At 41.9% G+C, this 24,723-nt stretch overlaps 2 protein-coding genes across 3 annotated transcripts; both read right to left on the minus strand.

Moving 5' to 3' along the window:
• On the minus strand, positions 1-14,805 carry csnk2a2b (casein kinase 2, alpha prime polypeptide b). 2 transcript variants are annotated; one of them, XM_080474601.1, is made up of 12 exons: positions 13,982-14,805; positions 13,438-13,549; positions 10,013-10,114; positions 8,256-8,306; positions 8,075-8,134; positions 6,470-6,553; positions 4,435-4,545; positions 4,247-4,348; positions 3,358-3,458; positions 2,963-3,111; positions 1,838-1,921; positions 1-593 (listed from the first exon to the last, which is right to left on the minus strand). In XM_080474601.1, the coding sequence occupies exons 1-11, from the start codon at positions 14,083-14,085 to the stop codon at positions 1,845-1,847; spliced, it is 1,053 nt and encodes a 350-aa protein (XP_080330727.1). In that variant the 5' UTR covers positions 14,086-14,805; the 3' UTR covers positions 1-593; positions 1,838-1,844. The 2 variants fall into 2 exon arrangements, with proteins under 2 accessions (XP_080330727.1, XP_080330728.1); XM_080474602.1 differs by lacking the exon at positions 8,256-8,306 and having other exon boundaries at positions 13,982-14,179.
• Positions 14,806-15,817: 1,012 nt separating this feature from the next.
• On the minus strand, positions 15,818-23,152 carry znf319b (zinc finger protein 319b). The gene is made up of 3 exons (XM_080474814.1): positions 23,024-23,152; positions 22,040-22,205; positions 15,818-21,952 (listed from the first exon to the last, which is right to left on the minus strand). The coding sequence occupies exons 2-3, from the start codon at positions 22,042-22,044 to the stop codon at positions 20,107-20,109; spliced, it is 1,851 nt and encodes a 616-aa protein (XP_080330940.1). The 5' UTR covers positions 22,045-22,205; positions 23,024-23,152; the 3' UTR covers positions 15,818-20,106.
• Positions 23,153-24,723: the final 1,571 nt, after the last annotated feature.

The following is a 24,723-nucleotide window of genomic DNA, read 5'->3' on the forward strand; positions in this document are numbered from 1 at the left end:
GCCACTTTCAGAGCTGGAGTAGTGCTAAGACACCTGTCTGTCTGTTGAAGTAGGGGACGGGGAGGAAAAGGAGGAGGAGGACAGACAGACGGATGGATGGACAGTCAGATCGGGGGTAGGGGGTTAGGAAGGGGGACTTGTACAGGATCACACTCCTGTTCATTCTCCATGCTGATGCAAACGAGGGAGGTATAAAGGAAGAAAGGAGGGGAGATTGAATTGTCTTTGATAGTACTTTGTTGGCCTACATGAGACTGAGCTGGGAGGGCAGAGACCGGGGACAGGGGGGACGAGGAGGGGGGTGGGGGGTGTAGCAGCTTCAAAGCTCATTGGTCAGGCTGCTGGACAGGGAACCAGGACAAGCCAATCACAGACTGATACAGAGGAGGAGGGTGTGTGTGTTTCCTGTGTGTGTTTGTGCTGTATGCAGCAATGTGCTTGACTTGATGTATGTGTGTGTGTCTGTATGCATGTGTCTGTGAGTGTGTAACTGGTTAGCGTTACTTTGATCCATTGTCACTGTACACTTGTCAAAGTTACTGTCACAACCGGGTACAAAGTTGAGGTAACAAACTTCCTTCATCTTCCATTTTCTGTGGAAAAAACAGAGAGAATCCAAAGTGTGAGGACGAGCGATTAAATCCATCACATGGAGTTACAGAATATCTACGTAATACTTAATACCATCATATATGACTAAAGTGATCTGAGCAGCTTGTTGCAGCACCAAAAAAAAAACCATCACAGCTTGAAAATTTTCTTTTTTTTTTTTCTTTAAAATTGGAAGAGATTTGTGTCACTTTAAAGATTTAAAAGCTGACTTTCTGCCAAAGAAGAAAATCAATATTTAACAAGGATTCTCATTCAACGGAGATCATTTCATTATAATAGGGAAAGATAGTTATTATCAGGAAAGTGTAAATATATGTTTAATAGTGGGATAGAAAATTCAAACAACTACGCGAGAGTTATTTTATCAGATTTGATTCAAATATTGGTGGAATATGTGACATGACTTCAACGAGAAGAATCCCACCCACAACTTTTTTATTTTTTTAATTTGAGCCCCACTGAGATTGCCCCAAAGAAAGGATGATCTGAATGAATGTTTCACAGACACATCCTGTGTCAAGAATCACATCAAACAGGAAATAAGCAGCACAACATTTGTTTTTTCTGTTGGATTACAGGTAAATTAAGAATATAGAGAAATTATCTCAGGGTCAGGGGGATGGCTTATTCCAGCATAATTGTTTTTATATGTATTACTTTTGATGACAAAATCATAATAGAAGCAAATAAATGGAAGGTAAAACTACATATTTTTCATTTTACAACACAGTCTTTTATGCAAGTGAAGTGTAAGAGAGAGGAGTTAAAATAAATCATATTCCTTAAAAAACAAGCTGGAAATTTCATGTTAAACATGTACAAGACAAACCGTCACGAGGCACTGACAACATGACAGGTAGGTGTGATTCGATTATGTTGAAGGGTTTATCCACGTGGCAAGTCATTTTCCCGAGGGCTCAACCAAAAAACTTGGATTACTGTGGAGGACTCGTTTCCGTTTAATCTCATTTCTTGAAAACAAATCTCTTGATAAAACAAAAGTGTGGCCCTATTTTGCAACAGTCAACCGATGGTATTCCTCTTTAATTTTTGAATGGAAATTGCTGATAAAATCCTTGAACAAATTTCATAAAATGCCGCACAGCTCACAAATGAATATAACAGAACTTCAAAGCAAATAATTGAAAGACAATCAAAAGAAAATAAAATTACAAATGCAGAACACACACACACAAACACACACACACACTTTTTGAAGCATCACCTGTGTTTCATCGTGCTGTAGTGTTGCCACTGGAAACCATGTTATTTTCAGAGTTTGACAGAGATTGTTCCTTTACTACTGGATCTGCAGGACGAACACACGATAGCCATTTTTTAGCTTGTTTAAACAAAAAAAAGCAGCCACTGATGCGCAGCTCTCCGTGCGAGTCAAAAGTTCTGTGGTACAGCTTGTACAGCTGCAAACGGACCAAACACAGAATATGACGACTTCAGAAGAGAAACATCCACACAGTTCATCACATAGCTGCTGTTTTGACTATTCCATACATTTCTTATGCTGCAGGTGAGTTCTTAACAGGGGAGAGAAAAAACAAACAAAAAAAAAACAGATTACATTTTTTTTTATAGTGCTGTGTGCTATAAATGGAGTTCTTGCATAATTCCAACTATTTCAGTCACTTTGTATTTTTCAGCTCTCAGGATTCATGCATTTTCTTTTCAGATAGTGAGGAGACACCGAAGCCGAGTAGCACCTCAGATTATACAATCTCGCAAACTGTGTTGCACACATGTTTCTTGAAACCCTTTTAGTATTTTAACAGAAGTCCTCACTTTCTGCAACACAATGTGTCTATAAAATATTTTGTGCTGCTGATAAAACGGCTTTGAAAAAGCACTGAGGCAGGCAGTACCACTGCCGCACTGCAGGGGGGCAGTACTGAGTGCACAGGTTTCACGTTTGTTTTGAATGTGTTTAAAATTATAGGTTCCCTGGGTTAATAAAAATATTGAAGTAATTAAGAATTTGACCTATGATGAAATTTTATTTAATCCCTTTTTTCAACACATGTCTTTAAAAAATAAAAAATCTGGGTGATGAAGAACTTTACTTTAAGCCAGAACTCAACAGCCAGTTGGACATCTATAGAAATCTTCAACGGATGAGTTAATGAACACATTGTGAATGGCCACAGTAGAATTGTGATAGCAAATAAATAATGCTCTCACAAATGTCATATTCTTGTTTCAAACAAATATACATATGCGTCTGTTTAAAGAATTCTAACATGAGATAGGTAATCAGCAGTCAGTGTGCGGGCTGGTAATTGTATTTTAGTTCTGCTGTTGGGTTAATGCAGTTGTAAAACCTTTACGTGTGTCTTACAGAAGTAGGGGTGCTCCATGGCCTCTGTGGCGGTCAGCCTCTGTTGATGGTCGTAGCGTAGCAGCTTGTCCAGCAGGTCCAGAGCTTCAGGACTCACCAGGTGCTGGTTCTCCGTCTGCACAAACTGTTCCCAGCGCTTCCTGCTCTGCCTGCAGAGACCAACAACAGCAGGGTGACTCCATCAGTGCTGCTCAGAGGGTCACACAAAAACACAGTGCCATCAGTTTCTGCTCCTCTGTGCTGTTTTATCACGTTATCATGCCACCACAGAATGAGAATTGTACGATTAGAACATGTTATAACCTCAGTATGAAGCTCATTAATCGAAACCCCAACTTCTCAACTGCTCTCCGACCAGACTCTGTAGGTGTGATGGAGTCTGTCAGTTTGCTTACTGTCCCAGCAGGTCTTTGAAGCGAGGGTCCAGTTCAATGTGGTATTTCCGCAGGTATCCGAACAGCTCATCTGTCCCCAGGACCTTGGCGATTCGCACCAGCTGGGAAACGCAACATACTGAGGATTAGTGGTGGACTGGACGTCACCAAGTTCCGCCAGTGCAGGAAAAACAGCGCCGTCTTTCTGCTGCTGCGGAAAACTAAAGGTCGACAACTCAAGTCCAGGTTATCTCAGTTACATGTTCAGGACACTGCTACCGGACCATTTTATCTACAGGCTGTTGATTACAAACGCAAAAAAACTAAAACTAAAAAACAGACTTTGCGATGTTTCTGTTTGTTCAACAAATATATAGAGTGTTTCAAAATGAACTTTCATCAAATGTTCTGAAGAGTAAATTGTGAAGGTACTCAATTATTTTACAATATTTGGTTCATTTTGTCGGTGCTTGTGCATAAAAAGTTAAAATAAAAACAAGAATGTGAAATATAAACCAAGTATACCACTGAAGGATGTATAACAAAAAAAAACTATGTTTTTATAACTTAAAAGATACAAGAGTTGATCTTTCTGCTACACTGAGAAAAATAATCTTCACACGCCGATCTGAGTGATGAGTGATATCTTCAAGAGTTCCTCAAGGATCACATTTCGGACAACTATTTTTATTTAATTCATTTTAATAAATGTTATTGTTGATATTAACATAACATTTTATTAGTACAGTTTTTGTCTATTTCTACTTTTTATAATTTGCCCATTTAATTAGATTTTTTTATTTGGATATGCAAGGATTTGGGGCAAGATGAGGAAAATGTATGTCATACAACATTATGCCATGACACAGGGAAATCCAGCTAATTACACACACGTTACTGTCGCCTTTACCTGGTCGTAGTTGTCTTGTCCGTGGAAGAAAGGCTCTTTCTGGAAGATCATACTGGCCAGCATACAGCCCAGGCTCCACATGTCTAGACTGTAGTCATACATCTGCAGCACAACGTCATCAAAACGTCAGAAACATCCACACATGACACCAGTGGTCACAGCGGCCTTACAGCGTTTACACATGTTACCTGGTAGTCCACGAGCAGCTCAGGACCTTTGAAGTATCGCGATGCGACCCTGACGTTGTACTCCTGGGACGGGTGGTAAAACTCTGCCAAACCCCAGTCTATAAGGCGTAGCTGAGAAAGGAAGAAAGAGTGAGTCGCAGCCTCGCTTCACCCCTGATCCACAACACATCCTGTGATGAAGTGCAGAGCTTTAAACTGTTGATCTGCTGCCCCCTGCTGTACGATCACAGCATTGCTTTTATTAAAATACACATTTCTTTCAGTTCTTTGGGCACCTTGAACTGAACGTTATTTTTTAATCTCTCTTTTCTGTCTTATTTTTTTTACCTGAATGCTGGTTTTCCATTTTATTCGACAAATTTTTGTTCGAACGCTGTGTGATTATCGAAGCCGTTTCACTGTAAATGGTTAAAATGAATAAGTAATGGCTATAAATCAAAGATCTTTGTGTCGAACTGAGATGGGTATCCAATTTTTATGTCTATATATTTTATTTTTCTTGATATAGTGAAAAAATACAAAGACATGTTTTTATTCCTTAATTAATGCTTCATGTTTCATTGTATTTTATAGAATTTTCCTTGCAGGAAAAAAACAGGCTATTAAAAAACTAAATTCCTTAAATACCAATTTACATCTGCAATTTTGATGTTTTTCTTGTTGAAATGAAAATGCAAAGAAATTTAACAAAAAGTTTTACAACCAACTGTTTGGGGAAGAAAAGTAGGTAGTAGTAATTGTTCAATCAAGCACAAACAAGCTGTGTAGAAAATCCAACTTTCATTGTTTCTCGAACTCTTTTCCATACTGAGCAAATTAAGCCACATAAAGAAACATTTTACATATTGTGTTTTGTGCCTGAATAATCAATTATAATTAGAATCTTATTTTTGTGAATAAATTAATTTAAGCCAGAAGAGCTGACTCCTTTTCATCATTATCTATTTTCAGTACCTGACTGTGCTTGTACTAAACCAGCAAACAGATTTTAATATGTGTGCATTTTATAACGTCATGTAATTAGAAATTATGGATGCAAATTCATTGTATGAGCATCAACAATGTTGCTGCCGATTCTTAACAACTTATAGGACACACTAAAATGTATAAAACTGAAGACTTTAACCCCAAATCTGTGATGGAAGGCTATTTTAATTCTATAGGGACAAAATGTGCCTTTATTTGCAAATTATACTATAATGTCTTGCAAAGTGTTGCAATAGTGGCAGAAATCTCACATATTTCAACATTTGTAGCTTAAAAAAAACAACAACTCTGAACGGGCTTCAGTCCTTTTTGAAATTTCCATACACATTTCTTTTATTTCTACTGTTGCATAATAAAACGTGTCATTTACAGAAAGTACATAAAATGTGACAAAACTTATTGGGTGAATATTCAAAAATACATTGTCATTGCAGTAATTTTCTGTGTAGTCTTGACGTTTAAGCATAGTTTTGATAGCCACTTAATATACATGCATTAATCAGCTGCTCAAACTTTGACCAGGGGATGCCTTGCTACAATAAAGGTGTTTTAATGTGTTCACTGGGAACAAATGAAAACCATTAACACTTCAAGGAACACTCAATTCAGTGATTTTGAGGATTATTCCAGACCTGCAGCAAATTCCCTCATTTTTAATAAGCTTGGTGAGGAATGGAAGTCGTCGTTATGTCAAACTGCACCAATAGAAAGCATCAAAATCACATGGGTTTAGATGGAAATTAAATCTGCTGTAATTTCAAGGGGCTTCTCTCTCCCAATGCAATCACACAGGGGTTGTGCGAGAGTATAAAAGCCCACGCTAATGCAACACGAACTGAGAACAGAGGGGGAGAAGATGGATAACAAAAGAATGGAGGGGGGGGGGGGGGGGGGGGGGGGACTGAAAGCCAGAGAGAAAATAAGCAGTGTGAGAGAGAGAGAACAGGAGAGCAGAAATAGCCCAGCGAGAGACAAGATTCAGAGTGTGAGCGTGGGCGTGTGAAGGGAGAAAAGAAATAAATAAGAGATTATTTAGGGCACCACCTACCTTTCTCAACTGGTGGTCGATCATCACATTGTGGGGTTTGACGTCACGATGCATGATTCCCATACTGTGACAGTAGTCCAGAGCCTGACACACACACACACACACACACACACACACACACACACACACACACACACACACACACACACACACACACACACACACACACACACACACACACACACACACACACACACACACACACACACACACACACACACACACACACACACACACACACACACACACACACACACACACACACACACACACACACACACACACACACACACACACACACACACGTCTGTTGGATTTCTGGGAACGTCTCCAAGAAGAGAGGCTGAGTGGGAGAACTTAGTGCAGCATTAATTAAGTGGTAATCAGCGATGGATGGCACAGACGCTGGCGTACAAAGAAAACCGTGTACAAACAATTCTCTCTAATTACTCACGTAAAAGCAGAAAGTGAGGGTAGTCCTATTTAAAAAAAAATGTGCTTAAATTAGCACAGGGACACTCTGAATCTGCGCCTCTTACTGGAATGCTTTTAAATTATATGATTTTAAATTGGGATCATTTGCAAGATTCTTGTGACGTACAAAATTCTAAAAGTTTCAAAATGAGTGTGAAAAGTGCTAGAAAATATAGAAAAGTGTAAAAAAAGAAAAGAAAAAATTATTGATGTTCATGTTAAGAATTGTGTGTGTGTGTGTGTGTGTGTGTGTGTGTGTGTGTGTGTGTGTGTGTGTGTGTGTGTGTGTGTGTGTGTGTGTGTGTGTGTGTGTGTGTGTGTGTGCGTGTGCGTGTGCGTGTGCGTGTGCGTGTGCGTGTGTGCTGACATTACCCATGTGAAAGTGGCCAGGCTCCTTTTGTAACTACAAGTGAGCAGATGCTGTCTTTTCGGGGGGAATGTGCTATTTGCATGACAGAATCTTAATATTTCGACAAAAAATAAATAAATGTTTCGCATAGATGGAACAAGTAGCTATAGTACAAAAAAGACATTTAATTTGCAGACACCTCAATTTGAACACGAAACTGCCGTTACTTAATGCTTTTATGTTATTTTAACTATGTAGACGCTTCACAAGGATTTTAATCGTTAGGCATCTTAAGTGTGTATGAAAAGTGCCCCATGAATAAAGATCAATAAGAAAACTAAACAATAATTCCACAGGTCATTTTTCAATTTATGTTCACCTGAGTGACTGTGTGTACATATATTGTTGATTTTGAGTAATATTTAGAAAGTGGAGAGTACAGTACATATATCTTGAATTTATGTGAAAGAGGTCCCTAAACAATCTATTTGAAAGCTTTCATTTTATGCTGACAATTTCGTAATTGTAAAATATTTGCAAATGCATGAAATACATTTTAAACAATCTCCCATTTCTTTGTGTGTTGCAGTCATTAATTTAGGCTGAAGGAGGAAGATGTTGTTGGAAGGAAACTTTAAGGAGTGAACAGGAAGAATTCGGTTGAAATATGAACAGAGAGTTTAAAATGCAGCTTCAGCACAGTAATTTGGTGTTGGTACAGCGGTAATAGTGATATATGGAGAAAAGAGGCCATGTGGTGGTGGGATACAAAAGAGACTCACCTTCAGTAGTTCATACATATAGAATCGGATATCGTAGTCTGTCAACTTCTGGTACAACTCCTAAAGGAACAAAAACAATTCAGGTTTCACTGCTCCATCACCAACAAGAGACGACATGAAAACACGAGGCTGAATGAGAGTTGATTACATCAAGTGGGGAGGAAAGAAGTGATGATTGTACCTTAAAATCTGTGTTATTGATGCATTCAAAGACGAGTGCTGGAGTTCTGGACTGTACAGCCACCGCAGAGAGAGAAAAGGAGAGCGAGTCAGAGGGGGGATCATCAGAAACTGTCAATAGTCAGAAATATACAGAGCGAGAAAGAAAGAACGGGACGCAGCCGATTACTGATTTGCCTCTTCAGTAAAAACATCACGTTTAATACAGAGACGAGCAGTCACCGCTGCTGCTCCACTTTAAACTGTCCGGGAAGCGTAAGGATCATTTTGGAAGAGACTCTGTAGTTTACAGGAACAAAACAAAGCAGAGAGGACGACGGCGGGGGCTCCCTGAAACACGTCCTGGCGGAGAGCAAAACTTCCAGGGCCTAAAAATACTCTTCCTTCCTGGTTTGTTGTCACTTTCCAAGCCAGACCGGGTGCCAGAAACTTTAGTTTTTGGTTTGAAGGGATACAGAGGCACAGGCGTCATCAGTTAAACAATGTGATCTCTTCAACTTCTGAGTTACGAATTTACGCAAATTACTGTGACAATACGTCTCGATTGAATCGTCCTCATGGATAGAGAAAAACATCCAGTCACACTGGAAGGACCAGAGCAGCCGATGGGAACTTCTATTTACAGTGAAACTGCAAAAGTGATGAATTTAACAGGAATCAATGGGAATTCATAAGGTTTTATATCAAGTCCAACCAGGTTATTTATTACTCGTTATTTAATTTACAAATTAATTAAGTTTCTGACTCAAAATTATGATCCAAGTTTAATAAACATCTGTGTTACTGCTAATGATTACAATAAAAGTATATGTATATATGACCCCAACAGCCCCAAAAGAAGGTTCAAGATTCCTTGAAAATACAAGAGTACATTAATTTTGTACTTTAATACATTTCAGAAGTTGTATTAATAACCTCAAGTATTTGTACATCTGCATAAAGATTATGAGTACCTCTACCACTTCTGCAGATGTAAAATCCTCATTTAAATAATCCTGTATGCACTTTCCCTTATTTGTGTTTTTATTCTCAATTGATCGCCTTGCAAAATGCACACAGAAACGTTTTGTGCTTTTAAATTGATCTCTTGGGTAAACAGAGATTAGGTACTTTCATGTAGCTGTAAATTACAGATCAGATCACACGTCAGTGTTTTTGCCACTGTGTTACCTTGATTGTTTATTTTAAATCACAAAGGGAAAACTTTGTGATCAAATAACACTTTTCATATTCTGCCTCACACAGCACAGGTGAAAGATACCGAGCAGCAAAAAGTTACTCTTTCAAAACTTCAGACTGCTGGAGAGTTTTCACAAGCGTGACCGTGGGCCTGTCACGACATTTTGGAGATGTAACAAATCCTTAAAATGCACAATTTACGTCTTACTTTCAATAGCTTATTGGGATTTACGAATTGTTTCATTCTGCTTTTTCTTTTCAAACTTTTTGGGAAACAGCGATACAGTATGAACAAACAAAAAACTATTTAATGTAGAAGGGTTGACTGGAAAATGCTCAAAGCAGATCCGAATAGAAACAGTCGGACTGGCAGAGTAACGCCATTAAAGTGAGCAATTAAAGCGAAAACCCAGAGCGATCAATTATTCAGAGTCATCTTGACTCGTGTCACTCCCTCGAGAGAATCTGGGCATCAAGCGTCTCGTTTAACGCCCCCTTCGCCTGATGCATGTCTGACTCTAAACTCCCTTCGCTTCGTAAACCACACTCATAAAAAAGTAGTGTAACTGAAGAGCCTACCACAGGGTCTTTCACTGTGTCCACCAGGCGGATGATATTGGTTCCTCCTCGCAGGTTTTCCAGGATCTTGATCTCTCGTTTGATCTTCTTCTTCTTCACCGGCTGATTTGAGCAAACAGAAAGAAAGCGATTTAGCAAGACACAAAATGCCAGCAGGGTTCCCCCCCCTCTCTTTTCCCATCCTGGTGTGAAAGCTGCTGAATCTGCTGCTGCGTGCTTCAGTCGTACCATCGGAGCTTTTATTTACCGCTCAGTAACTGACAGACGATTCCACTCTGTCAGTGCAAACACCTGGTTTCATGGTTTTTTTTGGGAGGTTATTATCTCAGCTGTCACACAGATGCTAATGCATGAAGTCAAGAGTGAGTACATCTGTGGTTGCAGGTCATTCCATTCAGCCAATTAACGTCTCCTTTGTTTTTGTTTTTAATAAGGTGTTTCGGTTGCTTTCCTCTCACTGACGATGTTAATCTGTGCAAAACTGGGTTTAGTAGAGATATGAATTCAATCGTATATGCCATATTGATTTAAAAAAAACAAAAAACCCTGTGAGGTTGTTTTAGAGTCAGAGCAACACAAGATTTATTTGCAAGAAATAAATTGGGAAAACGACACCTCATCACATGTCAGATGGCGCTCTGAGGAAGACTGCAGACGCAGTCAAAATCTGTCAGGCAAAATCCATCTTTCCCTACTAGTTTGTCGCTTAAAAAGAAACAATATCCTAAAGTAAGAGATGCCAAAATGAACATAATTCAGCTAACAAACTGGAAAGCCTATTTATTTCCCTTTAAATGGCAACATATATGCAAGGAAGGTGCATTTGTGTGCGAGTACGTGGGTTTCTCGCAGAGATAGAATCTTCTCTGCCAATGACAGCTTTCCTTGGCTGGTGCTCGTAGTCAAGCCTTGCAGCTCATCCTACAAATGCAGATTCCTCACATATGTGGCAGCACGTCAAAGGACATGATCAGGCTTTAAATTAGTACAAGATTTTGTGCCAAGAAGCACTTTTGCAACAAAAGAAACAGTGAATTAAACATGTTTCTCTACATTTTGTGCAGAGTCTACATTGAAGCAACAGGCTGAAGAGCCATAATCAGTTTTTATACTTGTATTTCTCGTTGTTCTTGTTTTTGCTGCTGGCTACAAAAAAAGAAAAAGGGCCTTTGTGGGGAATAATGATACATCCTTGAACTTTAAAACGTAGATATAGCAGTGTCCCTGGAGAAAAGAAAACGTCACCACCTGTTCATTAGGTAGAGCTGAAATCCATTAGATACACTCATTTACAACGCCGACCCAGAAGTTTACGTCACAGGGATCCAAGAAAGTGGTTCCAAATTTCGTTCAGCTCGGGGAAAACTCGGTTGTCTCCAACAAAAACTGTTGCATTCTTTTCACAATATGAACATATCACAAAAATAAAACGGAATGAAGTGCGATAAATTGTTTCCATGCACGGTGCATTCGTCGTCTGCACGACAACACGTTCAGCCAAACAGACGGAGGTTTTCATCAGCCAGTTTTAAAGGTATTCAAGTAAGCATAATTACTTTGTTCCAACGGATTCTGTCAGAGGATAATTACAACCCGTCTTCATCTCACTGCCACTGACTTTCTGTTCATATGCATAGATTTTGGGGGGATTTTCCTCTGGGATTTCCAAACAACAGGGGACGAGGGGAGGCAGCGATGCTTGTGGGGGTCCCTGGCGGTCTTAACAGCAGGAATGCAATTAGCACAAGTTCAGCATTTACATGCTGACCTCCAGTAGAGCTTCAACCAATTGTGCACTGATTGTTTCATCCCTCAAGAAGAAACACCATAATGAAAATGGTACGAGTTTCCTTCAGAACATTGTCTTCACATTTTCTGTTTTATAAACTGTTTACCGGCAATAACTGCCACGATGATGAAGCCCAATAATTCCAATGGTGCAATTAACAGATTCACAGAAATTGAGATTTAGAAAAAAAGAAGAAAAAAAAAAAAGCTTTGCATGATACAGAATTTGAAAGATGGGCAGAAATAAGGGCTTTTCTCTCCCGTTCGTCACAAAAATGCTGCGCTGAGAATCTCCACCACATTTATGTGTCAATCATTGTGTCCCGGTTCAGCAGAGCAGCCCTCAGAGCTCAATGCATGAACGTGGTTACAAAAACCAAAGAAAAACCTGCAGGACAGAAGCCAACAACACTGTGAAACCCACACAAACACAAACTGTAAATAAATTACTTCTCACACCATGTCACACACCTTAACCAACAATCCAGGATTACTGAACTACAGGCTGGTAAAAAACAAAAAAATCTTAGTTTAGAGGAGAACAACATTAAGGTTTCTACTCTGAAGCACAACTGTAATTCTAAAAATATAGTCCAAATATTCTTGCAGTTTCAATAAGCCCCCTAATAATCCGGTAATTCCAAGCATGCAACCAGAGACCAGAGACACTGGGATAGCAAAAAGTGTTGAAACTGTAAAGCAAAGAAGCCTGCAGATTAAAACACAAACATTAACTGTGGATAAAATGAATAAAACTGGGATCCGGACTCCGGGACCCCCTTAGGAAGGCGCCAGAATCCACAGTTGGGGCCGGAGTCCAAAACACACATATGACTGATCAATCACATCCATCTCACAATCAGATTGACACCTACAAGTAATTTAGAGTCAGCGATAAGCCTCAGCGTGCACGATTTCGGACTGTGAGAAGAAACTCACACACGCACCGGAAGAACATGCAAACTGCACACAAAGGCATCCATGTGAACTTGAATTGCTGCGAAAGCATGAAAAGGTACACGAGTATAGAGCTGCAGGAGAGCTGGAGGATGCCGGGGCTTCTCCACTCTCCATGTGGACTAAAGTGGGAAAGAAGATCGATGGATGGATCATTTGGCATTTTTACAAACCAAGATCAAATTCCCAGTTTAAGTGTGGAAGAAGCAACTAATTTGACATTTATATATGAAATACAACCTGCAAGAAAACGCGGCATCAGCTGCAGCGAGTGAGCAGGGATGTATACAAATACACATTGTAAATTCCAAGAAGCACAAGAAAGTCCTTTAATATGCAATTATAGTAAGATTATTTAGTTAGACTATTAACAATGACTTAATTATACAGCAGCTTCTTCTTTTTACTCACATGTAAACTTAATGCTCTCATTTAAATCCTTTCTGGGTGCTTGAACATTGAGTTTAATCCTGAATGTGAATTTTTCAACTTTTATAGAGTTTATGATCATGTAGTGCAGAAAAAAATCCATAATATCCCACAACTGCAGCTGGAATAAGGCAAGGCTTGATGTATTAACTGAAATTAGATGTTTCCAGAGAAAATTTCACAATCAGACTGGATCCGTTTTCTGAAGTGTCAAAAAAAGGGCAGACTGTTTAGGAGAAGCAGCTGCTCACCTTCAGGATTTTGACCACCACCTTCTCATTGTTGGTGATGTTGATAGCCTCAAACACTTCGCTGTACTTCCCTCTGCCCAGCTTTCGAACCAGCTGGTAGTCCTCCTGGTTGCTGCAAGGACAGAAATAAAAAAACAGCGTGACTGTGTGAGAAACAGAGGAAAAAAATGTTTCCAGCTCCAGTAATTAAGTCAGTGTATGAGCTGTTCCTAAGTGTTCTTGGTTTCAGAGATAAGCCCAAGCTCTGGGGTGGGAGATGAAGTGATTTCTGGCTCAAAATCTGCAGGCAAAATGTTATTTAAGTCGACCAACAGGGTTGAATGTGGGGACAGGGATGGAGGTAAGGGGGAGGAAAGTGTCAGACAGCACAGAAGAGCCAGCCTGGCAGACAGCACTACCATTGTGTCATCACAGCCTCACAGCTAGATGTATAATAATAGACACCCATCTGCCTCCCTCTGCTCTTCCACAGTGATCCATTATCTGCTGTGGTCATCACATGCATGCAATTAGAGCAAAATGCAGCAATCAGAAATGTCCTCACTTCCAGTTGGGTACGTGGGCCTCGTAGTCCCAGTATTCTCGAGTCTTCAGGGTGTTGACGTCTGCATACACACGGGACTTGCTACCGGCCACTGGACCCGGCATGGCGAGACCCGTGGCTCGGGGGGCGCCGTGGGGCGTGTGTGACGGATATCTGAGGACGAACCAGTTGGAGATAGGGTGGTGGTGGTGAAGGGGGAGGGGGGAGGAGTGGGGGTGATTTGCAGTGTGTGTGGGGGTGTGTGTGAAGTGGAACAGGCCAGCCAGCTAGTTTGCGGAGGAGAAGCAACCAATCCCGGGAGGGTTAAATTAAAAAAAGGGGGAAGAGATGTCCGCCGTGCGTTTGCTGCAGTCACTGCCCGCCGAGCAGCGCTCCTTGTCGGACCGGTAGCAGCAGCAGAGTCGGTGTCGGTGCAGGTCGGATGGGTCGGGGTGACAGTGCAGCTGAGATTACTCACAGGTAGAGGGAGGCATCGGGGTGTTGAGGTAGAGAGAGACGGCACCCTAAAAGGCCACAGAGGGGGCTAGAGGTGCGGGTCGGTGGTCGAGCTACCGCGGCTTTTAAAGTCCGAAACTGACGGTTCTCTCTGCGGGGCCCAGATCCAGGAGGGAAGCGGTGGGCTTCCAGCTTCCAACTCTCAGGCGGCGGACGGTCGGGGAGGAACGAGGGATGCCCTCGGCTCGGCTCAGCGGGTTCGGCGTTGGCTATCAATCAGCTGTTGATGTGACGGATCGGTGGCGGGGGTCGGGCCGGAGGGAGTCGGGGGGGAGGAGCGGCGGAAGGATCGATGTTGTTAGCTAGCGTTAGCCGGCGATGCTACCTCAGCGCGGAGATGTCGCACCGACGGGGAGCGCTCGGCGCCGTGCACCACTATCGGCGGAGCCCGCGTCATGTGCGGACCGGCGGCTGTGCGGTCGGGAGAGGGGCGGGTGACAGGGAGCGAGCTCCTCGGAGGTCCGGTACCAGAGGCCGAACGAAGGGGCCCGGGATTTCAAGGGGGAGGGAGGGGGGGTTCTTCTGCAGCCACGGACCTCCCCGATCGAGAGCGCAGGGGAAGGGGAGCGGATCGCGATTGAGGAGGCAGAGAGAGCCGCCCGGATGTGAAAGCCGCGGGCTGCCGGGGTGAAGATGAGGAGTGCGACCCTGCAGGCGGACGGCCGCTGCACAGCGCCCTCTGCTGGCGGAGCGGTCAAACACATCCTGAGGATCCCCAAAAACTCAATGGAGCCACACCAGGGCAATTTAACGTAATAGAATTATTAACTCCAAAACGATCTGCAATTTTAGTGCAAAGAAGCACAGGTGTGTTCTTATAATGTTCACATTGATTATGCTTTTTAACAAAACATTATGATGCAAAATGTTCCAACAATCCTGTTGATCTGAAAAAAACACCTTGAAGTGCTGATTGTGGGGTCTGTTGGCATCAACTCAATATCTTTCTATTAGTTTAAAACATTTTTTAATGTCTTTAGTTCACAGCTCTGCTACAGACTTCAAAAAAGATGCAATTTCGGACACAAAAATGGAATATCTATCTTTCGGGAATATTAACAGCAGACATGGGTCTGTCTGCAGATGAATTTCCAATCCATGAATTACTTTTTTACTGAAAACATTTCAAGGCGGAAAATGTCAAATCCCAGCATGCCAATGTGATTCAATGAATTTTAATACCTGTTTGTTTTTGTTTTTCATTAAATTGGTTGCCCTAATTTCCATTTGTCACAATTTGGTGCAGATAATGATGTGATTTCAAAATTCCTGTTCTACAGCAACTTTCTCAACAAAGTATAGCAGGTTTTTTGGCAAAATGACATCAAGACTCATCAAGGTTTATAAATGAAAAAAAGTTTTATTTGTTAGTGCTGTGTGTAATTGAATGCTACATACATACAGGTAATCTTAGAATGAATGTACACGAACTGTACGTCGCAACAACAGGTTTTTTTTTTTTCTTTTGTCTTCAACATCATTCACATAAACTACAGTACAATTTGAAAAAAAGCTATAGGAGGGAACAGTGCTGAGAGGAGGAGGAGCAGGAGGAGGGGGGCACGAGTTCCCAGGGACCGAAACACAGGAACTAACACAGCAAGCATGCAGAGAGCAAGAGACACCAGGGTCTGACGGGGTGATTTATAGGAGGAAACCAGAAGATGACGGGTGGGTTAACTGGTGCCTGAACTGACATTATTCCAATCAGTTACACTGCAGGAGAATGGATGTAATCATTTGTGCTTGTACAAGAGATCGCTCCTTGCTAATCAGAAATGGGATGGATTTTACTGTGACAGATGTGCAGCTCAGTCTGTTTAATTTTGCAGTGTTTTGCTTTACTGACCCAAGCAATCGTAAATGGAAGTTATTCTTTGGCTTTAAACATACTTATTACCATTATCATCATTATTACGTGTCGATGTGTTAATAGTACTCTTACAAAATTACTAAGCAGGATTGACTTTCATTTATAACCTGGCTGCTTTAAGCTAAAAGGCAGTTTTCACATTTAGTTGAGCTCCTTAAAGGTACAATGTGTAAGACTTTTTAGTTTAAAACAGAAAAATTACCGAAATGGGACAAAATAATATTTTTTCTTAAAAGTCTACAGATCTTTCTGCAAAGACTTAAACGTAAAGTTATTAATATGGTGATCAAGTCTTGTAATACCAATTTATACCATAAGGTGATGCAAATGAGTTACTCTAGGATAGTAAAGATAAATTAGACAAATTTCAGATTCAGGCTCACCACTGCCACTAAAGGGACAAAAATGGTATTATTTCAATTGCAAAGCCAATAAAACAAACTTAAAGATGTTTACATTTTTTAGTAACACAAGAAAATGGGAAATGCCGCCAAAAAAGTCTCGTAGAAAATGCCAATTTTCCTTGAGGATTTTGTCCCAAAGGGATAAATAGTATAGTTTTTATCTTAAAGACCTAATGTAATCGAAAACCCAATTTTCCTTGGGCTTAAAATCCTATGTTTTAGAAGGCAGCCAGTTTACTTTTACAGGGTTTATCTTGTTAGTTGGGCACAATTAAACTCAGTATTTCAAGTACACCCAGCTTTTCAGTTGAACTGATGTAGCAAAAATGAGTTGAGGTAGCTTAAAACCCCAAGTCCTTCTCTACAGTGCATAAGAGGTCCTTGCACTGCACCTGGAGCGTCTATTTTTGAAATCATTATGCACATCTGATGACGTGTAAGGACCAATTAACTTGAGAACTTGCAATTCTTGGCAAACAATATGAACCCACCCTCTTTTGTTCCTGATGCATTAACCACTTTTACACCACCAAACTTCAGTTTCATTGAAGTTGTGGGGGTTGTTGCTGGTTTGGCTTCAGAAACACTTTTACGTTTTGAACATTGAATATAATCCTTGTCGATTTCAACATAACCCCAAGCCCTGGTCTCTCCCTCCCGGAATACACATATTCATATCAATTTAAAGAATATTAATAAAAGAAATATAAACAAATGTGAAACCAGAAAACATAGTACTTTCCTTTTACTTTTTAAAGAAAAACACGTTTTTTATAATGCCAGATTCAAGAAATTAAAATAAAATACATGGTGGCTGAAAGGAGCAACTATGATGATGGAAAAGAGACAAAGCAGAAGAAAAGACGAGGCGAAGAGGCAGCGTGGCCTCATTTTAAGGCTAAACAAAAAGTATATTCAAAATAAGAACCATGTTATCTCTGTGTCCTTGTGTTGTATTAAATACTTTTCAATACTGCACTGAAACTGTGAGCCGACAGAGGAGAGAATAGCTAAATTAAAGAGTGATGGCATCCCACATGAAAACCAACTGGTGGTCAAGGCTTCGTAAGCACAACTAGAATCTCATGGCATTCAAAAAAAGGCATCATTCACTCTGATGTGATAATAATAATAAAACCCACACAGACACAGAGGATGTGTAACTGGAAATGACTGAATGAAAAGGTATTATAAAAAAACATGTAAACTATTAAACACAGGGTACCGGTATGGGGCAGCTGCAACAGTAAGAGAACCCAGGGAGAGTTGTGTATCTTGACAAGTGCAAGCTTATTGATATTGGTAGGTGTGTAATATCATTTGTGAGTGCAAACTATAACACTTGTACATGCGTAAAAGCATGTGCGTATACCGATACTTACAGTATGCACGCATCAGGCGCTTGCAAGAAATGTGGCTATGTGCACTGAGATTTACAGAACAGACATTTCCAGGTCTAACAAAGATCTACCAAGTGTGCGTACTGAGATTTAAAGTACATACAGTTACAGGTCTCAGACTGCACATATTCAGGTCCGACAGGGACCTGTAAGTGACTCCGTCTTCACCAGCTTCACAAGTAGATTTGCCATTTTCTTTGCCCTCAATGTTGACTAGCAGGCGTATTCTCTTTGGGCTGAGTCTTCTTAGCTGGCAGCCTTCGTAAGCATTGTAGTAATGCCCGGCGATTTCAAACAAAGCACAGGAACCTGGATAGGACCTAACTTGACAAGAGTGCGCTTGCAAGTCTAAACCGAGGGCAAATTCAAACAAACTGCAAATGTTTGTCATGGCAGAAGAACCAAATCCGTTTGTAAAATAACTGAACGGCCCAACTATGGTGGAGGCTAAAACAGAGACATTTGCAGGTTCCAATAGGGACTCTCAAGAGGATATTAGACATGAGTGTTGTATGATATGCTTACAAATTATAATAAGCACTCACAAATTTTGCTGTGCTCACACAAAGAGTCGCAAGCACAAATCTCAATATCATCAAGTACGAACATCAATACACACAACTCCTCCTCCTATGACAGCCCCCACATACAGGTGAATCCAGCAAAGACAGCTCGACACAGACCAGCAAGGTTAGACATTACTAATATTTTTAAAAGAACGGATAAAATGCCACAGATATGCTGACACAGCTCTACTATATTTCTCTTCAGTCTGAATTCCCCTGTTCATCAGAAAACCGCTATACATTCACACACTTGCACTGGGGCGTCTCTTTGAGGTCAGACCCGCGACATACTGGCTCAATCACTGACAAAACAAAAGAAAGACAGCTTTTGTCAAACATTTCACATGATAAAATGTAGCAATAATACAAAAAACAGATCCTCAATGTTTTTTTTGTCCTTTTGTGTTTTTTTAGAAAGACAAGTTGGACAGTTCATTACCTGGCTAAGTACACTCACACATCCATAATATGTACAGGCTGAGAGAGGAGGAGGTGTAACGTTCAAACCGGTGAGTCTAACAGCGCTGACCTCTGTGGGAAGATGAAATGTATGTGACTGTACTGAAGGGTTAGAATAAAGGGTCACTGTGGCTAGATGCTTAGAATCGGGGCACAGCATCATAGGGATTATTTCATTATAGGATAATAGCATCCCAAATAACACCAATTATGTTTCACTCCATTTAAACTGACAGAACTTATGGGCCATTATTTGATAAAAAGAGGTGTCAAATGCTGATGTGGGACCAAAAGAGTAAAATAAACTGCTGAGAAATTAAGGACTGAAGATCAATGAATCGAATCAAACCTTGTGAACTTTTAAACACTGAACAACCAGTCCCAGACTAAGAATAGAATTAGGAGGATAATGTTGAAATCTTTTGGTCTGACGTTAACCAGCATGAACACCAGGGATTTTTATCTTGCTGTGACCTGAAATCGAGATCTTTCCAGTAAGAGGTGGATTCAAAATTATTTTGAACCGTTTGTCAGAATGATAAAGGAACATTTTTGTTTTGTTCTCTTTGAGGGGAAGCCCTACTTATTTGTTATGCAACAATCCCACGCGACTGGAAGTGAGTGTGAATGACAGGAGTGAAGCAACAGTGGCCTCAGCACTGCTCCCAATGTCCAAGTGTGAGGCTGAGGTGAGAAGACAAATCTTTCTTTTTTTCCATGGAATTAAGAAGTTCGGATTCACGTTAACTTGTTGAGTAAGCAGAGGAATAAAACCCTGACGGTGGGAATGAGAGAAATAACAGCCCATGGTAATCCTAAATATACGTGTGTAAAACGAGCTGGTAAACAGCTTGTAGGGGGCAGACAAGAGGACACGGTGCCTACGGTTCTGTCCATTCAGAGCAAAAAACAAGAAAATAAAAAAGGTTTATAAGCACTGGGGCACAGGATAACCACCTCCATCTGCTGTGTGCTGCACCGTGTGATCCTGCAAAGAGCCCAAGTCACTGAACCGCTCGCCACACCACACACACTTGAACTGCCCCTCTCGGGAGTGCGTGCTCTGGTGTTTGGTCAAGTGCTCACGCTGCTTGAAGCCCTTGTTGCAGTGGCCACATTTGTACGGCTTCTCGCCCGTGTGAACACGCCGGTGTCGGTTCAGGTCTGACGAATACTTGAAACGTTTTTCGCACTCCGGGCACTTCAGTGGCTTTTCCCGCGATGGGTCGCAGCGGTGCTGGACAAACTCCGAGGAGGACAGGAAGCGGCGGTCACAGAGTGAACACTTGAGGGGCTTATCTTGGCAGTGCGAGTTTTGGTGACGCTGCAACGTGGAGCTCTTTTTGTAACCTTTGCCACAGACGTCGCACTTGTACGGCTTATCGGGCGAGGAGTTGGTCGACTCACCGCACTTGTGTCTGAGCAGCTCTCCTGACTGACTGAACTCCTTCTGGCAGGAGGCGCACTTGAACAGGTTGTCCATGCCGTGGACGTGCTGGTGGTAAAGGAGGTGAGAGGGCTGCATGAAGCCCTTGTCGCAGAGGTTGCATTTGAAGGGCCGGTCGGTGGGGTCTTTGTGCGTACGTCTGTGGCGCACCAGTGCATACTGCTGCCTGAAGCTCATCTGACACTCGTCACAGTGAAAGGGACGCTCCTCCGAGTGCGTACGCTCGTGCTGGCGGAGGTCCGACGGCCGCTTGAAGCCTTTCCCGCAGGTGGCGCAGCGAAAAGGGCGGGAGCCCTGCGGGTGGCAGGGGTGGTGCAGGAGCTCGGACGACTCTTTGAAGTGCAACTCACACAAATTGCACTTGAACAGGTGCTCGCCGGAGTGCACGTACATATGGCGCACGAGGTGGGAGCGGTGCTTGAAGCTCTTTTCACACACAGCGCACTTGAAGGGACGATCATTGCTGTGCGTCCGCTGGTGGTGCTGGAGGTGTGATGACTGGCTGAAGGCCTTGTCACACGTGTCACATTTGAAGGGCTTCTCCCCCGTGTGCACCCTCTCGTGTCGCGTAAGTTCTGAAAGATGTTTGAAACCTTTCTGACATATGGAGCATTTGTACGGCCTGTCCCGGGCCGACGGGAAGGGGAGGATGGATGAGCTGCTGCTGGCCGAAGCCCCATCACCGCCGGGCTGCTGGGAGTTGCTGGAGGAGTTGGGCGTGGCGTTGCCGGAAGAGCCGGGTCGGTAGGTCTTCTCGCAGATCGAACACTTCATCGGATTGGAGCTGTTGTGTGAGCTGTGGTGCTGGGCTAAAGAGGTGAGCAGGGAGAAGCCCATCTTGCACACTCCGCACACAAAGGGCTTCTGCTCTACCTGAACGCACTGATGCTCCAGCAGGTCCGTGGCCTGGTGGAAAATCTTCAAGCACTGGGTGCACTGGAACGACCTGTCCTGACTCACCATGCACTGATGTTCATGTGGGTTGGACAGATGGGAGATATCGTGACCACAAGCCCCACACTTGTGTCCCCCCTCTGTCCCAACCTGTAAAGAGGTCTGCTGGGTCTGGTGCTGCTGCTGCTGCTGACTGTGCTGGCCGCCTCCATGCTGCTGCTGTGGCTGACTGTGCTGGCCATGCTGGGTCTGCTGCTGCTGCTGTAGAGATGCAGCGTCCTGCTGCAGAACAATACCATACACGGCACAGCCCAGCGCGTTCTCCGCTCCTGGAGGGATGGTGTGGACAACTGGAGGCGGCGCATGCTGCTGCCACGCCTCGCTCATGCGGGCTCGGGAGTAGGGGTTGAGTTTAGCAGCAGGTGTGGCCCAACTACAAGAAAGAGACATCATGAGATATTCAGAGGACTGGGAGCAAAGCTTCTGAGTATGAGGGCATATCAAGGGAAAAATAACTCACTCCATGGCTGTAAGTGTTACCAAAACACTGGAAAGGGCTCTCACTGCCCAGAGGCTCTGATGACAGAAGGAGTGACGTGCACTGCACCGGACAGGAGCTGTGTAGGGTCCAGACGTGTGTGCAGAAGTGGAGGACTTTTACTGTATCCTCACCTTTCAAGTGCAATCTGTATGGAAAACAGGTTCAAGAAGAATCAGAATAGAAACATCACAAAGGGATTAGTCTACTTAATATTTCTAGATTATTTATTTAGTCAATGCAAAGACCAGAAAAACCAACAGTGTTCGGGTGATTACGAGAAGTGTAAAGCAAAAGTTTTCATACATTTGTTTCATAGATTCTTCAAAATTCTACGCAAGATTCACCGATCTCAATGTATAGGACAATACAGATATTAGTTTATTGTATCATGCATTCAGCAGCTGTTACGAGAGTTCAAAACAAATTTGAGAAAGAAGGAAGTTACCCAATATGGACTCTTACTACAGAAAGATCAACATCTACTTCAAGGCAAGTTGTCATAGCTGGCTCTATGTTCTAGTTTTATCAGGGTAACCTGCTACATGCATACCAACTGTCTTAATTTCACTGTATTGTATATAATTGTGGTTCACACGATAAAAACCCAAAATAGCAGCTTTGGCTTGAGACACAAAGGATTTAATCACTCGCTTCATGTCACAATTTCAGTCCTCACGCAGTAAGAATAATAATTTTAAAGGTGAGATGATGTACTCCTGTTAGCGCTGCTGTTAATTCGACTTTTAAAAGTACAACTTTTGATTGTCAAAGTGGTTTTAACTCAATGTCCAGTATAATTGAGCTCGATTGCACTGCATGTAAGCGGTTGCTCTCATCTATAGAATCAGGGTGGCCAATTTATTAGGAACACCTAATAAAGTGTTTGTTGCACCTGCTCCAGGAGTGTGGAAATCAGTACAGTTTTAGAGTATTAAAATGGTTTACTAATAATTAAATGCTGACCTTTTTAGATGTGTATTGTTGTTCCACGTTGAAAAAAATAAGCCAATTTATTTTCATTTACATAACAATGAGGAGGGTATTGTTGTATCGTCTCGAAATGTGAGAAAAGGATCGCGTTTCTTCACTTTTCGTGTTTCGGAGATCATTTTTTTTGCTTGATGTTGGCACGATTTTAACCTCTTTGGTTGTAAACAATGGGGCTGCTCCGATGATGTGCAACATCCGCTAAAGCGCAAAGAGAGCTCATTAACACACACGCTTTCCCCACAAACTCTTACTACCAAGCCGGGTGTGTAGCTCTGCAGTTCCACATCTATCCATGCAGAAATTCAAAACACTCAGCAATTCGCGGCTAAAAAGTGGAAGGCAGCGTCTGCGCATCATAGCGTCTCCGGACGAACCATAGCTTAGCTTAGCCTCGCCTAGCCTAGCTGAGCCACAGACGTGCAAAGTGAACGTGACGTTAGCACTGTTAGCTTCGTTAGCTTCGTAAAAAATTAGCCAGGTAGATATTCGAGGGCTGCGCGTAAACAACGATAAGAGACTCCCGCGGGTGCTGACCTGCGGCGTCCGGTCACTCCAACCAGGTAGCGCCGATATGCCGCCGGGTTAGCCGCTCCGCCTTAAGACAGCGTTAGGTTCCTTCTTCACATCTGCAAAAGGCGATCCGACACTCCGTTGTTAGAGCTGCCAAGGCTCCGGCGGCCGAAAGGTTCCGATCGGCGGGGTCATTAAAAAAAGGCGCAAATTCTCCCGCATCTTCCTCTATCGCCTCAAAAACGGCACCTTTTCACGCTGACATGCACTGGAATCGCAGGGCATCCTCCTCGGCGGCGGAATTGCGAGCATTTTGGAATAAATTGAAAGCTAGCTGTCGGATAGCTCCGGAGCCCCTGCCCGCGCACGGGAACATGAATAAAGCAAGAGTTAATTGGCATGCTCACACTACATTACACTCTACACACACACACGCACGCACACACACACCCACTCACACCCACACACACACACTGCCCAGTGTGTGATGGATTTCACGCAACAATCTGCTATATACATATATATATATATATATATATATATATATATATATATATATATATATATATATATATATATATATATATATAAGCATTTAATAATAAGGTCTAAATTGAGATTTTAGAATATGCGTTAAAATCAATTTTTTTTCATTGTGCATGTATTTATCAATTGTATTATTGCAGCGTACACAATGCATGTTAGACAATATTTTTCACTGCAAAAGGTGTACCCATTGTTTTTATTTTTATTAGATTTTTATTATGTCTAGCAGATATTTTGTATGTTTTATTATATGCATATGATATGATATTTACTTATACATAAATATATATAATATGCTTTATAATCGTTACGTTTATGTAGTTATTAGATTTTTTTACACGTGAGGGTTAGTATAATTAATATAATTTACAATTATATAATTGATATTATCTACATTAAACAACACAAATGTTTTTCACTGATCTTGTACCACAACCTTCAAAACGAAGACAACCATCAACCAAGCTTTCATGGTTTGGCTATTTTAAGCAGTTACTGTGAACAAATTGAATACCTCAGAAAAATGTAGATTTCATGAATGAGTGAAACCTTCTTTTATGAAAGATTAGGAAAGTGACTTTATTTATCTTAACCGGTTAAATATTAAGACGCGCTTT

This window comes from Lipophrys pholis, assembly GCF_963383615.2.
Source record: "Lipophrys pholis genome assembly, chromosome: 11".
NCBI lineage: Eukaryota > Metazoa > Chordata > Actinopteri > Blenniiformes > Blenniidae > Lipophrys > Lipophrys pholis.